We start from the raw sequence: 17,842 nt of genomic DNA, 5'->3' as shown, positions 1-17,842 counted from the left end.
CAGATTAATTTTGACATCCTGTTTTTTATAATCATGCATTGAAAAATAAACTGAAGAATCACAGTATATCTTATAGTGGGGTTTTAAGCTATGTTTTATGGATAACTTTCCAGTTTTCCTAAATGGCTGCTGTATTTAGATGTATTGAATGTATCAGTATTAATTTTAGGTTGACAGCATGAACTTGGCAAACTATGAGTAAGTTTTGGTACTACAGGATATATCATTCAGTTAAATTACTGACATGAAAAAGCAAGTTCACCTCACTATGCTGTCCATGTGTTTTCATTTCACTGTGGACCAGTAACTCCATTACCATCGCTGTCTTTGGGAACGCACTGGTAGAGAATGATGAGTACGGAAGCAAACAGGAAGATCTGGTTCTCCCATAGGACTCTTGGTGACCGGGCATGGCTTAATGGTCGATCCCGTATTTGGCTGGCCCTTGGACAGACCTGTGTTTCATTTCTGTATGATTCTCTGTCATAAAATGCACAAGACAATTTAAAAATAGAACTTTCTTTTTTCATCTTGGGGGAGAAAACTGCAGTTGTTCAAACTAAGGGTAGGATTAAAATCAGTGCCAATACAGGGTTAGCAGAGGTATCGTAATTGTGAGTAGGAAACAAGAATGCTTCGGGCAGCTTCTGCTTCCCCATTTTGAATCTATTATTTGAATATTTACTTTGCTTGTAAAATTCATCATTAAGACATTAAAAAGTTCTTATTTTGCTTTAAAAAAAGTTACCATTGATACTCGCATTAGTAAATCCTTCTATTCTGATTGGCCTGTGGCTTCCCATTATTGGTTTTTTGGGGAAGGAAATTCACAACCCAGTAATTATTTATTAGTTTGGGTTATGAAGCTAACTGACCTCTTCCACATATTGTCACCCTTACACTTAACTTATTTTTTTCCCAGGCTGCCTATTCCCAAGCTTGAAGACACCATTAAGAGATACCTCCGTGCGCAGAAACCTCTCTTAGATGATGGCCAGTTCAGGTAAATGCTGAGAACCCCAGATGACCTTGGTTGGGTGGTTCAAGAGAGGCTGGCAAGTACTAGCGGACCAAAATTCAGGGAGTGTCTGTGATTTAGTGGGGTCTCCAGGGACCTGGGACCTAGTCCTGACATTTTCAAGTTCAGGAAATAGATTTTCACTCAGGAACGACTGAGCAAGCCCTGAAGTGAGATTCTCTCTGACCAGACTCAACAGGCAATGGTTTCTAAGCCAGAATGCCAGATTTGTACTGTATCTTGTCAGGTGGACCTGGAGGCTAGCTGGCACTGGTCGTTGGCGGAGGGCATGTGCTCTTGGTAGGGAGTTCATTGACAAGAGCATATGGCAGGCCAGAAGTCTGCTTGGTGAGCATGTGTACTGAGTTAGATAGTATGCCCCCCAGATTCATTCCCGTCTTGGAACCTTAGTATGTGACTTTACTTGGAAATAGGATTGTTGCAGGTGTAATTAATTAAGGTGAGGTCATACTGGAGTAGGGTGGGTCCTTAATCTCGTATGACTGGTGTCCTTGTGAGAAGAGGAGAAGAGACAGAGCCACAGCCATTGACGATGGAGGCAGAATTGGAATGCATCAATAAACCAAGGAACGCCAAGGATAGCTGGTAACACCAGGAACAAAGAGAACAGTCTCCCCTAGAGTCTTGAGGGAGAATATGGTCCTGTCAACACCTTGATTTTATACTTCAAAGAACATGAGAGCATAAATTTCTATTGTTTGAAGCCATGCAGTTTGTGGATGTTAAGGCGGTCCTAGGAAGCTAATTCAGCATGGAATTGGACAGTAATATTGGATATTGTCAAAAGTGGCTTGCGTTAAGCTCTTGTATCCCAGTGCAGTTCACTTTTTCCATATTGGAAGGTTTTGTGCAGATAACTGGCATTGTCATTGGAATCACAGAGTCCTTCCCTGGATAGTGGTGGGAAATATAGATGAATTGTTCATAATCTAGTCCTCTGCTTTTAAATATTCTGTATTAGTCACTTGAAGCTTCTCTTGACATGGTAATGATTTAATAGCTACCAGTTACTAAGTATCATGTTTCAAACTATCCTGAATCCTTAGCTTTAAAAATATTTTTTATCCTTGTAAGGTGGTATATTATCTCTGGTTTACACATAAAGAAACCGAGACTCAGAGAGATCAAGTAACGTGTTCAGGGTCACGTAGTTTGACAGTGACAAAGCTAGAATTAAAACTCAGCTCTTCTGGACTCTAAAGCCTATCTCCTTTTCTCCATGCCAAGCTACCTCCTAGATTACAGATTGCTTTATGAGATGATGATTGATCTTCCTGATCCGTCATTTTAAGAAGATATCCTAAATTTGTCTGCTTTGGATTGATTGCTGTTCTTCTGATCAAAGGGACTTTCTGATCTCAGTCCTAGGTTTGAGGGATATGCTACTGGGGACCCAAATCTCAGTGTAAGAGTTCCTGGTCATGAGTCTAGAAATCATGTATTCCCTGTCATGGACTGATTCTGTCTTTTCGTGAACATTTCAGGAAAACAGAACAGTTTTGCAAGAGTTTTGAAAATGGGATTGGAAAAGAGCTGCATGAGCAGCTGGTTGCTCAGGACAAGCAGAATAAACGTACGAGCTACATTTCAGGTAGGTGGGCTGGGCCGTGGGCATGATAGCCCCCAAGCCCTCCACAATGGAAAGTAAAGTTTTGGTTTCAAAATATTTTTGGTGAGACCAGCCCACCAGTGTAATGCCTCATCCACTCTTTCTGAGGTAAGCTTTAAGGCAGAGCGAGGCCCTCCTCCACTAAGATCTTACCTGGAGTTTGTGCTGAAGAGCAATGTCTTGCCTTCTCTGCAGGTAGGATCCAGGCAGAGCCTAATCATTGGTTCTGTGAAAAGGTTGCAGGATTAAGTCCTGTGCCCTCTGTGTGTCATCCTAGATCCTTCACACTCTGGCATAACTGCCCTCTCCAGCCTCATCACTTGTATTACCCTGACACTCTCCTGCCTCAGCAAAACTTGACAACTCACTGTTCCCTCAACCCTTTAGTCTTTCATTCTTCTGTGCCTTTGTCCATGTTGTTCTCACTACCATTTTTTAACCTAATAAATTCTTTCTTTAAGACCCAAGTATGTGGTTGCCATCGATGCCGGTGGGGGTGGGAGGTGGTGGTGGGCAAATTGGGTGAAAGGGGTCAAAAAGGTACAAACTTCCAGTTATAAAAGAAAGAAGTCATGGGGTATAACGTACAGCAGCGTGACTGTAGTTAATAATACTGTATTGTATATTTGAAAGCCGCTAAGAGTGTAAATCTTAAAAACTCATCACAAGAAAAGACAATTTTGTGACAGTGTGTGGTGACGGATGTTAACTAGACCTATTGTGCTGATCATTGTACAATATATACAGATACCAAATCATTGGGTTGTACACCTGAAAGTAATATCATGTTTTATGTCAGTTACATCTCTATTTTAAAAAGAAAAGAAAAAAAAACAAACGGGTGGGATGATTTTTCCAGGAAACCTTTCAGTCCTCCTCCCTCTCCATCCAGAGCTGGTCGTTTCTGCCTCTGTTCCCACAGCACTTCTTTTCATTTAGTTTATATTTTAATAAGGTTATACATGCACATAGTTTAACGAATCAAATAGTTCTACCAGGCTGGTTTGGAAAAACAGCAAGTTCCTGACCCTCCCCTAGTTTCCTGCTCCTCGCTTTCAGCCGCTCCTTCTTCTGACCTATACCCCCATCCTCCAAATCACATGCCTGTTACCACTGCGTTTTCACTTTTTCAGTTGGAGGCATGGTCTCTGACGTCTCACTGTGGAAGACCAGAATCGGGCAGTCTCTCATCTCCCCACCACATGCGTGCACACGTCCGGTTCCGTGATTATCACTTGTTATTTTAGTTCCCTCCATACTTAGTGTTTATACTATTAGGACCATACCATATAAACACTGTTGTCAGCTGAGCCGTGGGGCCTATTGAAATTGTCTTTCCTGTTCTTGTGTGAACATTTTTCCCCTGAAGTTAATAATAATCTTATGCTTTCTTTAGTTTTCTTTGTGCTTAATAATTTATTGGGGAAGGTTTTTTACGCTCTCATCTTCCTTCATAGTTTATCTCCAAGGTGCTTTTTTTCCTATTTGTTTTGTCCTCTTTTCTTTGTTCAGATCCTTTGTATTCCTTCTCTGTTGTCTTAGATTTGAGTGAGATATTAAAAAGCTTTTGGAAGCTCTGTGGAGGAGGGTGGAGCTGGTCCATCACAGCCTTACTTTAATGTGACCTGACTAATGGGCCCCTAATGTTAATGTCTCTGGGTTAGACTCCCAGGAAAGGCTTTTCCATTAAACTGCCACTTGCTACTACTGTTGAAGGAGTAGGGTAAGGGAAGAAGGCTTGAGATCTCAGCTATGACTTCATCCCCCAGTTATACTTTCTCCAGAGAGGAAAACTTCAGTCTGCAATTGGCGCAGGAAGGGAAGTGGGGGAGGGGGTGGGAGTTGGGGTCTAATTAAATAGCCTTTCAACCAGATATATCAAGGCTGCCAATTTCTGAGCACTCTGGGGGTTCTGCTGTGTATGTCATGTTATCTCCTGGCCCAGGGCTGGCGTTCTTGAGTCTGCCTTAGTCATTACCAGTTGTCTCAATGCTTTGGGACTTCCAGTATTTGCTCTTGTCTCCTGTTTCATTCTCTTTGTCATATTGGATTATATCTGTTTAAAATTCTTTTACTAGAGGGATCAGAGACATAAATTCATGTCTTCTTTCATCAAATGGATCTTACCCCAGTACTTTTTCTCTTGCCATTTCAGTGTGTTACATCATGTTTTAATTCTGTTGGTATCCTTCACCAGAGGGTATCCATCATCCAGATCAGAGTGCATGTCCTGTTCCTCTTTCTATCCCCCAGACTCTGCAGGGCCTGGCACAGCATGTTCTTGAAGAATGAAATGGAATGAATGGACCAACAAATGAATAACAGATAAATGTGTGTCCATTAATCCCTTCCCCAGTGCTTTACATGTGAAAATTATTTCCTCCAGTGGGAGATGGTTTTTATTTGTAGATTTTATCCGTGCTTGCTAATCTCAACAGGAACTTCCCTGGAAGACACATTTTCTGATAAAACATTGCTTCTGGAATTTTTACAGATAAAGAATCCACAGGAATGCAGAAGGCTAGTTTGGATGATCCACATGAACTGATTGTTATTTCTAATTGCTTTTCAAACATTTCTTTCTTTTTTTTTTTTTTTTTTAAGATTTTTTATTTATTTGCGAGAGAGAGAATGAGAGACAGAGAGCATGAGAGGGAGGAGGGTCAGAGGGAGAAGCAGACTCCCCGGCGAGCAGGGAGCCCGATGTGGGACTCGATCCTGGGACTCCAGGATCATGACCTGAGCCGAAGGCAGTCGCTCAACCAACTGAGCCACCCAGGCGCCCTCAAACATTTCTTAAAAGAGCAAGTGCAGGGGCGCCTGGGTGGCTCAGTCGTTAAGCGTCTGCCTTCGGCTCAGGTCATGGTCCCAGGGTCCTGGGATTGAGCCCCACATCGGGCTCCCTGCTCGGCGGGAAGCCTGCTTCTCCCTCTCCCACTCCCCCTGCTTGTGTTCCCTCTCTCGCTGTGTCTCTCTCTGTCAAATAAATAAATAAATAAATAAATAAAATCTTTAAAAAAAAAAGAGCAAACAAATGTACAGAGTATATAGAATGATGGTGAATGTTGTCCCTGAAAGTGATGAAACAAGAGAAACCTAAGGAAAGGGGGTGAGAATTAACAACTGTTCTGTTCGAGATGAATGAAAGTGAGGTGTTACTGTATTTCTTTAAGAGTCAAGAAAGGAAACAATGAGGAAGAAAAAGCAATAAACCTAGAGAAATGCAAATCCAAACCACAATAATATACCCACCAGAATGGCTCTAGTCAAAAAGACAGACAGTAACAATAATAAATGTTGCTCAGGACGTGGCAAAACTAGAACCCTCATATACTGCTGGTGGTAATGGTGCAGCCACTTTGGAAGACAACCTGGCAGTTCCTCAAAACGTTAAACTTAGACTTACGACATGTTCTAGCAATTCCACTTCTAGCTGTTTCCCCAAGAGAATTGAGAACATCCATCCACACAAAAACTTGTACATACCAGCATTATTCATAATAACCAAAAAGTGGAAACAACCTAAGGTCTACCAACAGATGAATGGATAAACAAAATGTGGTGTATCCACGTAATGGGACATTTTTCAGCAATACAAAAAAGTGAAGAACTGATACATGCTACAACCTGGCTGAACCTCAAAAACATAGTAAATGATAGAAGCCAGATGCGAAAGACCACATATTCTGTGGTCCCATTTATATGCCATGAATTATTGTAGATCAAAAAAATAATTAGGAAATTTCACCCTCTGGAGGTTGACGTCATTTTTTCTGCATATGCTTGATTATTTTTCGTTCTCAAATTTTATTTTTAGGGACTGCATTAACTTTTTATGATGTTCTTTTTTACTTTATCTTTTAGGCCCCTGGTTTGATATGTACCTAAGTGCTCGAGACTCCATCGTCTTGAACTTTAATCCATTCATGGCATTCAATCCTGACCCAAAGTCTGAGTATAACGACCAGCTCACCAGGGCAACCAACATGACTGTTTCTGCCATCCGGTTTCTGAAGACACTCCGGGCTGGTCTTTTGGAGCCAGAGGTTTTCCATTTGAACCCTGCCAAAAGTGACACTGAAACCTTCAAGAAACTCATACGCTTTGTGCCTTCCTTCCTGTCCTGGTATGGTGCCTACTTGGTTAATGCATATCCCCTGGATATGTCCCAGTATTTTCGACTTTTCAATTCAACTCGTTTACCCAGACCCATTCGGGATGAGCTTGTTACTGATGAGAAGGCTAGGCACCTCCTCGTCCTAAGAAAAGGACATTTCTATGTTTTTGATGTCCTGGATCAAGATGGAAACATTGTGAGCGCCTCGGAAATCCAGGCTCATCTGAAGTACATTCTCTCAGACGACAGCCCGGCCCCCGCGTTTCCCGTGGCATATCTGACCACTGAGAACCGAGACGTCTGGGCAGAGCTCAGGCAGAAGCTGGTGAGTGGTGGCAATGAGGAGACCCTGAGGAAAGTGGACTCTGCCGTGTTCTGTCTCTGCCTAGATGACTTCCCCATGAAGGACCTTGTCCACTTGTCTCACAACATGCTGCACGGTGACGGCACCAACCGCTGGTTTGATAAGTCCTTTAACCTCATTATAGCCAAGGATGGCACTGCCGCCGTCCACTTTGAGCATGCTTGGGGCGACGGGGTGGCCGTGCTCAGACTTTTAAACGAAATGTTTAAAGATAGCGTTCAGGCCCCTGCTGTCAGCCCCCAGAGCCAGCCGGCCCGCACGGATTCCCCTGCGGCCGTGCAGAAACTGAACTTCAAGCTGAATGATGCCTTGAAGACTGGCATCAGCTCCGCCAAGGAAAAGTTCGATGCCATTGTGAAAACCCTCACCATCAGCTTCATCCAGTTTCGCAGAGGGGGCAAAGAGTTCTTGAAGAAGCAGAAGCTGAGTCCTGACTCGGTAGCTCAGCTGGCCTTCCAGATGGCCTTCCTGCGGCAGTACGGGCAGACCGTGGCCACCTATGAGTCCTGTAGCACCGCAGCATTCAAGCACGGCCGCACTGAGACCATTCGCCCAGCCTCCGTCTTCACGAAGAGGTGTTCCGAGGCCTTTGTCAGGGAGCCCTCCCAACATAGTGCTGGAGAACTTCAGCAGATGATGGCCGAGTGCTCCAAGTATCATGGCCAACTGACCAAAGAAGCAGCAATGGGTGAGTGGGGGTGGGGAGCCTGCCCTCCGCTCTGGCGTAAGCCGCAGTCGTATCCTCCTCCGTGTCTGATTTCCACCGCTCACCCGTTCAGTCCATCTGCCAATCCCCACATGATGATTATTGTCTACGCTAGCAGTCTAAACAGCCAGAGTAGCCATTAGGGATCAGAATGTTCTTTCCTCCTACGCAGGGATAGAGAAATGGATCTAACTTCGTCCTCATTTAAGGTCACTTTCAGCTGTGACACACGATTCTCTTTTTCTTATTTATTGGTCATTTGACTCACTTTTGACAGTTCAGGATTTCTAAGCCTATAGCCCCTCTTACTTCACCTCACTTGCAATGTGTTGGCTTCCTATAAATAAGCCATCTCAAAAGCTCTTCCCAAATCTGTCATCCTTCCTTTACCTCTCTGTGGTAAAATTCAAGACCTAGAAAGGACCTGGAAGATCACATCATGCAGCCAAAAGTCCTGGAAGTAAAAGAGATCTCTGAGACATTCTGGTCTCGATCTCCATTTTAGGGGTAGGAAACTGAGGCCGCTGGCTCAGCATTACACAACACATGAGCAGTAAAGCTGAGATGAGAACGCTGGTCAAAACCCTTTCCATTTTGTTCCAGTGACTCAATCTTGTCTTTTACACTAGACTTAGACTTTGGATTTTATTTTAGTTTTTGAATCCATAGCTCTCTTCATGTTTTCTTTTTTTTTGCCTTTTTTTTTTTTTTTTTGACCGTTTGAGTCAAAAACTGATTCAGTTTTAGAATTTTTTAAAATCATACTTTCATTTTAGGCTCAGCTGCAGAGGTTAGTGAGTTGGAGGTGTGTATGCATAAGCAGGCAGAGCCTTCTTCCTCTCTCAGAGATGCTGTGAAGGGGACTCCGACTACAGGTGGGGGGACAGTTACTAAGGTCACTTTCCGTTCTGGGATTCTGAGACTCTGGTTTTCTATTTTGTCTCTGACAGGCCAGGGCTTTGACCGACACTTATTTGCTCTGCGGTACCTGGCAGCAGCCAAGGGGATTGTTCTGCCTGAGCTATACCTGGACCCTGCATATGGGCAGATAAACCACAACATCCTGTCCACAAGCACACTGACCAGCCCAGCAGTGAACATCGGTGGCTTTGCCCCTGTGGTCCCTGATGGCTTTGGCATTGCGTATGCTGTTCATGACAACTGGATAGGCTGCAACGTCTCCTCCTACCCAGGCCGCAATGCCCAGGAGTTTCTCCAATGTGTAGAGAAGGCCTTAGAAGACATATTTGATGCCATAGAAGGCAAATGCCTCAAAACTTAGCTTCTGGGTGGGTGAAAAGCCTCCATCGCTTCATTGACATGAAAATTGGGCCCTATGTAGCCAAAAGGTGCTACTCTGTATACAAAGGAAACTAATCATGAGGTGCCTAAGCAGTCAGTGCTGCAAGGCTTGACCTTTAAAGTCATGGTTTTAAAGCTAAATATATAATTGCCAAGTGGGACTAGATCACAACTAAAGAGAATGGGAGATTTCAATTTTAAGGGCATTTGATAAGGAGGTGGGATTTGGAAGGATAACTTAGGTGTATTTATTGTTGAAGCAGAAATAAAATTTAATTGTTGCTTGGAGGTGGTTCCTTTTAGTTGTTGTTCAACCTCATTTCCTAATCCCCGCAAAGAACTTTCCAACATTAAGTTCTCTAAGTGCAGGTAACAGTAAGTTCCCACTGGCTCCTGGCTCTTCAGGTGAGGTGGGAAGTGCTGTTTCATCCTCCCTTTTAACTTCTCTCTCTCCTGGGACATCCTCTCTAAAAATCCTCTTCATTTTTCTGGAAAGTGGGCTGCTGGTGCCTGATTCTGATAGTCCTGCGGCAGTAAAGGGTATTCCTATGGATTTGGGGAGTACTATTTGACTATTCCAGCCAAATGAAGATTTATAATTGGTGTGTATTTAATCAGTTGACTCTTTCATGCTGTCTATGGTCTAATGTACACGAGACTACTCGGTACGTTTGAAATCTGGTTTTGAGTGAACACAGAATTTTTGTTAACAATCTGTTGTTGAACGCTGCTGTAACATGAAAGGAAGGGTGTTTGGTTCTGTTCTGTCTTGTGTTTTGAAAAGGAAGGGTTTTTGTTTGTGTTTAATTTTAGCTGCATTTGTGTGGATCTCCCAGGGACTTACTGCACAGCTGGGATTTGAATTCTGGTGTGAGCCAGTCACAAAGCATTTCCAGTGCATTATCTCACTTAATTCTCCTTACAGTTCACATAAACATGCCTGCACCTCTTCTTAGTCGACTCCACCGGTCCTTCACTCAGTAATCACTATTTAGTGACTACCCAACAGGTACCAGGTCCCCCGTATTCCGTGGTTTAACCAGAGAGGGACAGCCGATAGCTGCAAGTGCACGTGAACATCACGTTGTTCCCATCTATGAAGCACGATCAAGAAAAGCTGAAGAAGAAGCCCGAACCGGAGCCTGGCTGCGCGCGCGTGCGCCACCGGAAGCACTAGCCGAGGTCCCGCCCCGCCGCCGGTATCGCTGCCGGGGCGCCGCACTCCTGCTTCCTGCTCTCTGCTCTTCGTGGTGCCTGCCTTGTGCTCTCGGCCGCCGAACAACGCCGGCGGCTTCGTGCACCTGTGCGGGCTCAGGAAATGGTTGACAAAGCGACAGGCAAGTTCAAAGGCAAATTTAAAACCTATGCTATGTGTGGGGCCATTTGCAGGGTGGGTGAGTCAGGTGACTCTGAGTGGCCAAGGCCGACGGCGTCGTCTCAAGGAACTTCTGACGGGAGAGGATCATGGGTGTATGATATTTGTCAGATAAATAGTGACCCCTCCCTCCAGAACACCTGAACTGGTATCCTGGTTCTCCCATGTCTTCCCTGTATGACCAAAGGCAAGTTACTCCGCTTCTCTGGTGTGTGTTCCTCTTTGTAATCGAGGACAGTTCCTATGCATGAGATGTAATGAGGACTGGCAATAATGATACAGATGAAGCACCTGGCAGGTAGTTGAAGCTCAGTCTGTGTTCTCTTGCTGCTGTGTGATGTTTGTGCTGCTGCTGTTCCATTCCTTATCGAAGCGTTGACCTCACTTGAATAGCGAGCTCCCCACAGTATGAGCTCTTAAAACCAAAACCTTGGTTAAAACTTGCAGAGCTGAGATGTAATATTTCATGCATATGTTCAGGGTGAATGTACCCTTGGGCAGCACCCCTTGGGGACATGAAGTTCTTTAAAGGAATCTCTTCTGTGGTCTGTCTCCGTGTTCAGCATTCCTACTTACAACTTATCCCCCCTTCCTCCTGGTCTTGGATTCCTCCTGGGAAGACTTCTGCAGTGGTACCTGGGATGGCAGAAACAATTATTAAGTCTCGACCGAGTTGGGGCTCATACATAAGTGTTGCACATTTGTAAAGCATTCAGCTGATTTGATCCTCTCAACTCTGGAATGGACTGAAGTTGTTATCTCCAGTTTACATACAGAAGATGGATAGTTGGGGAATGTAAGAAGGTCACTTGATAAGTGGTAGGATCAGGACAGGCTCTTTTGATTCCTTGTCCAAGGCTCTTTTATTATGTTTCTGTTCATCTAGGCTTCCAGTAATTACATCTTAAACTAGCTGGCCTCCCGATTCAGGAGAACGAACTTTGTTAAATGAATCCGTGCTCCTCCTGACCCTAAAGCAACTCCCATGTGGAGTCTCCTTTGTGAGGAGTGGGCTTTGGGAAGTCAAGTTTTGTCTAGGTGGCTTTCTCTCTTCTGACTCCAGAACAGGTGTGGCACATCTCCAGATTCACAGCATACCAGCCTCTTTGGAGATTATCTGCTCCTCACTGAGGTGCCCCCAGGTCGCCCAAAGCGAGTTTTGTGGATACCATGTAGCTTATTTTTTTTAAACAGCTTTATTGAGATATACATCACATATTATATATTCCACTTATTTAAAATGTGTCAATCATTTTAGCATATCCACAGTTATGCAACCATCACTACAATGAATTTTAGAACATTTTCATCCCCAAAAGAAACTCTCTACCCATTAGCAGTCATTCCCCTTTTCCCTCAACTCCCCCTGCTCCCCCAAACACTAAAAACACCAATCTACTTCTTGTCCCTATAGTAATTTTTTTATTTTGGACATTTCGTATAAATGGAAATACACTATATATGTAAGGCCTTTTGTGGTTGACTTCTTTCACTTAGCATAATGTCTGCAAGGTTTATCCATGTTCTAGTATGTATCAGTATTTTCTTTTTATTGCTGAATACTATTTCAGCCTGTGGATATACCACATTTTATTTATTCATTCACCAGTTGATGGTCATTTGGGTTCTACTTTTGGCTATTATTATTTTTTTTAATTTAATTTTATTATGTTATGTTAGTCACCATAGTTTTTGATGTAGTGTTCCATGATTCATGGTTTGCGTATAACACCAGTGCTCCATGCAGTACATGCCCTCCTTAATACCCATCACCTGGCTAACACATCCCCCCACCCCCCTCCCCTCTAGAACCCTCAGTTTGTTTCTCAGAGTCCTAGTCTCTCATGGTTCGTCTCCCCCTCCGATTTCCCCCCTTCATTTTGCCCTTCCTACTACTTTTTTTTTTTTAAACATATGATGTATTATTTGTTTCAGGGATATAGGTCTGTGATTCATCAGTCTTACACAATTCACAGTGCTCACCATAGCACATACCCTCCCCAGTGTCCATCACCCAGCCACCCCATTCCTCCCACCCTCCACCACTCCAGCAACCCTCAGTTTGTTACCTGAGATTAAGAGTCTCTTATGGTTTGTCTCCCTCTCTGGTTTTGTCTTGTTTCATTTTTCCCTCCCTTCCCCTATGATCCTCTGTCTTGTTTCTCAAATTCCTCTTATCTGTGAGATCATATGATATTGTCTTTCTCTGACTGACTTATTTCGCTTAGCATAATACCCTCTAGTTCCATACACATCGGTGCAAATGGCAAGATTTCGTGTTTTGTTTTGTTTTGTTTTTGATACTGCATAATATTCCGTTGTATATATATACCACATCTTCTTTATCCATTCATCTGTTGATGGACATCTTGGCTCTTTCCATAGTTTGGCTATTGTGGACATTGCTGCTATAAACATTGGGGTGCACGTACCCCTTCGGATCCCTACATTTGTATCTTTAGGGTAAATACCCAGTAGTGCAATTGCTGGATCGTAGGGTAGCTCTATTTTCAACTTTTTGAGGAACCTGCATACTGTTTTCCAGAGTGGCTGCACCAGTTTGCATTCCCACCAACAGTGTAAGAGGGTTCCCCTTTCTCCGCATCCTCGCCCACATCTGTCGTTTCCTGACTTGTTAATTTTAGCCATTCTGACTGGTGTGAGGTGGTATCTCACTGAGGTTTTGATTTGGATTTCCCTGATGCCGAGTGATGTTGAGCACTTTTTCTTGTGTCTGTTGGACATTTGGATGTCTACTTCGCAGAAATGTCTGTTCATGTCTTCTGCCCATTACTTGATTGGATTATTTGTTCTTTGGGTGTTGAGTTTGACAAGTTCTTTATAGATTTTGGATACTAGCCCTTTACCTGATACGTCATTTGCAAATATCTTCTCCCATTCTGTCAGTTGTCTTTTGGTTTTGTTGACTGTTTCCTTTGCTGTGCAAGACCTTTTTATCTTGATGAAGTCCCAAGAGTTCATTTTTGCCCTTGCTTCCCTTGCCTTTGGCGATGTGTCTAGGAAGAAGTTGCTGCAGTTGAGGGAGAAGAGGTTGCTGCCTGTGTTCTCTATTTTGATGGATTCCTGTCTCACATTTAGGTCTTTCATCCATTTTGAGTCTATTTTTGTGTGTGGTGTAAGGAAATGGTCCAGTTTTATTCTTCTGCATGTGGCTGTCCAATTTTCCCAACACCATTTGTTGAAGAGACTGTCTTTTTTCCATTGGACATTCTTTCCTGCTTTGTCAAAGATTAGTTGACCATAGAGTTGAGGGTCCATTTCTGGGCTATCTATTCTGTTCTATTGATCTATGTGTCTATTTTTGTGCAAGTACCATAATGTGATGATTACAGCTTTGTAATAGAGCTTGAAGTCCGGAATTGTGATGCCACCAGCTTTGCTTTTCTTTTTCAACATTCCTCTGGCTATTCGGGGTCTTTTCTGGTTCCATACAAATTTTAGGATTATTTGTTCCATTTCTTTGAAAAAAGTTGATGGTATTTTGATGGGGATTGCATTGAATGTGTAGATTGCTCTAGGTAACATTGACATCTTCACAATATTTTTCTTCCAATCCATGAGCATGGAACATTTTTCCATTTCTTCGTGTCTTCCTCAACGTCTTTCATGAGTATTCTAGTTTTCTGAGTACAGATTCTTTTTTTTTTTTTTTAAAGATTTTATTTATTTATTTGAGAGAGAGAATGAGAGAGAGCACATGAGAGGGGGGAGAGTCAGAGGGAGAAGCAGACTCCCTGCCGAGCAGGGAGCCTGATGTGGGACTCGATCCCGGGACTCCAGGATCATGACCTGAGCCGAAGGCAGTCGCTCAACCAACTGAGCCACCTAGGCGCCCTCTGAGTACAGATTCTTTGCCTAAGATACTTTCCTAGGTATCTTAAGGTTTGGGGTATGATTGTAAATGGGATCGACTCCTTAATTTCTCTTTCTTCTGTCTTGTTGTTGGGGTATAGAAATGCCACTGATTTCTGGGATTGATTTTATATCCTGCCACTTTACTGAATTCCTGTATGAGTTCTAGTAGTTTGGGGTGGAGTCTTTTGGGTTTTCCACATAAAGTATCATATCATCTGCGAAGAGTGAGAGTTTGACTTCTTCTTTGCCAATTCAGATGCCTTTTATTTCTTTTTGTTGTCTGATTGCTATGGCTAGGACTTCTAGTACTATGTTGAATAGCAGTGGTGATAGTGGACATCCCTGCCGTGTTCCTGACCTTAGGGGGAAAGCTCTCAGTTTTTCCCCATTGAGAATGATATTCACTGTGGGTTTTTCATAGATGGCTTTTATGATACTGAGGTGTGTGTCCTCTATCCCTACACTCTGAAGAGTTTTAATCAAGAAAGGATGCTGTACTTTGTCAAATGCTTCTTCTGCATCTATTGAGAGGCTCATATGGTTCTTGTTCTTTTATTAACATATTGTATCGCATTGATTGATTTGTGGATATTGAACCAAACTTGCAGCCCAGGGATAAATCCCACTTGGTCGTGGTGAATAATCCTTTTAACGTACTGTTGGATCCTATTGGCTAGTATTTTGGTGAGAATTTTTGCATCCATGTTTGTCAGGGATATTGGTCTGTAATTCTCCTCTTTGATGGGGTCTTTGTCTGGTTTTGGGATCAAGGTAATGCTGGCCTCATAAAATGAGTTTGGAAGTTTTTCTTCCATTTCTATTTTTTGGAACAGTTTCAGAAGAATAGGTATTAATTCTTCTTTAAATGTTTGGTAGAATTCCCCTGGGAAGCCATCTGGCCCTGGGCTCTTATTTGTTGGGAGATTTTTCATTACTGCTTCAATTTCCTTACTGGTTATGGGTCTGTTCAGGTTTTCTATTTCTTCCTGGTTCCGTTTGGATAGTTTATAAGTCTCTATACTTTTGGCTATTATGAATAATTCTTCTGTGAATATTTGTGTATAAGTTTTTGTGTGAACATTTTTTCATTTCTTCTGGGTATAGACCTAGGAATGGAATTGCTGAGTCATGTAGTAGCTCTGTTTAGTCATTTAAGGAACTGCTAGGGTGTTTTCCACAGTAGCTGCACCATTTTACATTTCCACCAGTAGAATATGAAGGTTCCAGTTTCTCCACATGCTCACCAGTGCTTATCATCCGTCTTTTTTTGCCATATAGCCATTCTGGGTGGTATTTCATTGTGGTTTCTAATAGCTTATGTTTTAAGCTAGACCACATCAAACATGCTTTCCAAATCTAGTGACACCTCCCTAATTACCTTCATGTGACACAGTGACAAAAAATGGGAGCCAGGATTTGAGGAGGTAGACATGAGACTGAGACAGGTGGTGGATGGAGAAAGTGAGGGAGGTTATGGTGTTGCAGGGTCATCCTGTCCTCCATCCTCCTACTCCTAGCTTTGACTTCTGTTTTAGCCATTAAGGAGCCTGACACATAGTGGGTTATTGCTGGAGATTGCTCTCTTGTTCCCTCCTGACACCCATACCTATGAAGGTAATTTTTTGGCTCCTCCTATCAAGAGGTGGAGTCTATTTCTTCATTCCTAACTGGCCCTCCTGCCTCTAGACCCCACTCATTCCCTCCAGTCCATTCTCCCTCCTCACTGTAGCCAGTGATTTTTCTCATGTTCAAGCCTGATCATATCCCTGCTTAAAATTCTAAAATGGTTTTTCATTACCTTGGAAAGAAGTTCATATCCTTTAATGTGACAGTTGAGTCTCTGATGGAGCTGACCCAGCTGATCTCTTTTCAGCCTCACCTCTCTTAAAGCCTTACGCTTCCTCAGGGATGCCATGCCATGCTGTTGCCTCTGCTTGGAACACAACTCCTTCCCTGCCCTTTTGCTCAACTTCTGCTCAACTTTCAGGTTCCAACTAGATTTCACTTCCTCTAGGAGACTGTCCCTCCCTCACCCCATCCTCTGAGACCGAATTAGTTAGTGCCCCTTTTGAGCATGCCTAAGACATCTTGGCAGTCTCTCCTTTCCCACAGCACTTTTCAGTTTCTGCAACTTTCTCCACTGTTGGACTGTGGGCAACCAGAGGGGCCCCAGAGCTTGTTAAATATTGGGAACTGACTGACTGATTATCCCTCTGAAGCCCTGTAGTGGGATTGTCTGTTTATCTGTCGCAGCAAGCGTCTTTAGGGCTGAGGGCTATATCATGCATCCCCATGTTCAACGTAGTGCGTGGCACATGAGCCGTGTAGTACGTGGAACAGCAGGATGGGGACTGTTGCTTAGAGGTTCTGGAGTTGGGCAGAGAGAGTGAACAATAGTGCTTACAGTTAAATACGTAGAATGTACTGAAGCGGCCTCTCCATATTAATGCTAGGTGAGTAGGAAGAGTGGCACCAATCTGGCGAGAGCCCAGGTCTTCCAGACAAGCTAGCTCATTGAATTGATTGCAAATTCATTTCCCTCTTTAGTTATTGTTAAAACATTGTTATTAGGATATTTCAAAAGGGAGAAAAAAGTTTCTGGTTTTCTCACTGATTAGTCTTTGACAGTTCAACTCCCTATATTTGTCTGTAGTAGTAGTGATTCTTAAGGTTGTAAAATTCCTTGGATTGTCTAGACCAGTAATTCCTGCCTGGATGTATCAGAACCGGAATTCTGATGTGATAAATCTGGTCTAAGTCACATGTGAGGTCTGAATCCTTATAATCTTTTCTTCTTGAAGTTGTAGAGTTCAGAAGTTGTAGAGTTGTAGAGTTCAGAAACTCTACACTTGGTGCTAGTTTGTCCCTATGGAGTATAACTGGCTTTGCCCTTTCCTGTATGGGAATTCTTCAGCTCTATAAAGACTGATCATGTCTGCCCACCCCGCCCCACCTTACGCTTCCTCATGTTTTCTCCTGGATAAACCTCTCCTGTTCTCACAGTGTACCCCACAGGAATCATCTCCAGGCCTAGTGAGTTTTGTTTGTAATTGCATTAAAGTGCAGAGCACCAATGAAACAACCCCACAGCATGGACTGACCGATGGGGAGGAGGGTGCTGCTCTCACCCTACCTCTTGCCATTATTTCTTTTGCTCTAGCCTATGACCACTTTTAATTCAGTTTGCAGTTGGCATAGGTTGAGCTTATTATGGACTAACCCAAAGCCCACAGGTCTTTCTCACATGCAACTCAATCCATGTCTGCTATAAATCTAAGTAATTGGCTTTTATAATCAACAGCGGGCATTTGTCCTATCTTGTTAGATTGTATGTTTTGGTTCCAAACCAATTCTTTCGCAATAGGAAGCAGTAGGCTCAGAAGAGGGAGCTGTAACAGCCATACTTGGGGAATTAGGGCACCGTTAGTTATTCACTGCTGATTCCCAGTTTAGG

The 17,842-nt window shown here is 43.2% G+C and overlaps 1 protein-coding gene across 4 annotated transcripts in view; it reads left to right on the top strand.

Annotated features, from left to right (window-relative positions):
* CPT2 (carnitine palmitoyltransferase 2) overlaps positions 1–17,842 on the top strand; it is a 102,258-nt gene that overhangs the window by 81,301 nt on the left and 3,115 nt on the right. For 3 of the 4 annotated variants that reach the window (XM_035018522.1, XM_035018521.1, XM_035018523.1), the window contains 4 exons: positions 923–1,003; positions 2,524–2,630; positions 6,513–7,817; positions 8,786–9,425. In XM_035018522.1, coding sequence (XP_034874413.1) covers positions 923–1,003; positions 2,524–2,630; positions 6,513–7,817; positions 8,786–9,117 — 1,825 coding nt within the window. In that variant the 3' untranslated portion in view covers positions 9,118–9,425. Of the gene's footprint in view, positions 1–922; positions 1,004–2,523; positions 2,631–6,512; positions 7,818–8,785; positions 9,426–17,842 lie in introns of those variants that run through there. The other variant, XM_035018524.1, reaches the window with a different exon arrangement.

This window comes from Mirounga leonina, unplaced genomic scaffold (genome assembly GCF_011800145.1).
Source record: "Mirounga leonina isolate KUSES-001 unplaced genomic scaffold, KU_Mleo_1.0 Mir_173, whole genome shotgun sequence".
NCBI lineage: Eukaryota > Metazoa > Chordata > Mammalia > Carnivora > Phocidae > Mirounga > Mirounga leonina.
The sequence above is the reverse complement of the archived record's forward strand: the minus strand, read 5'-3'. Positions and strand labels throughout refer to the sequence as shown.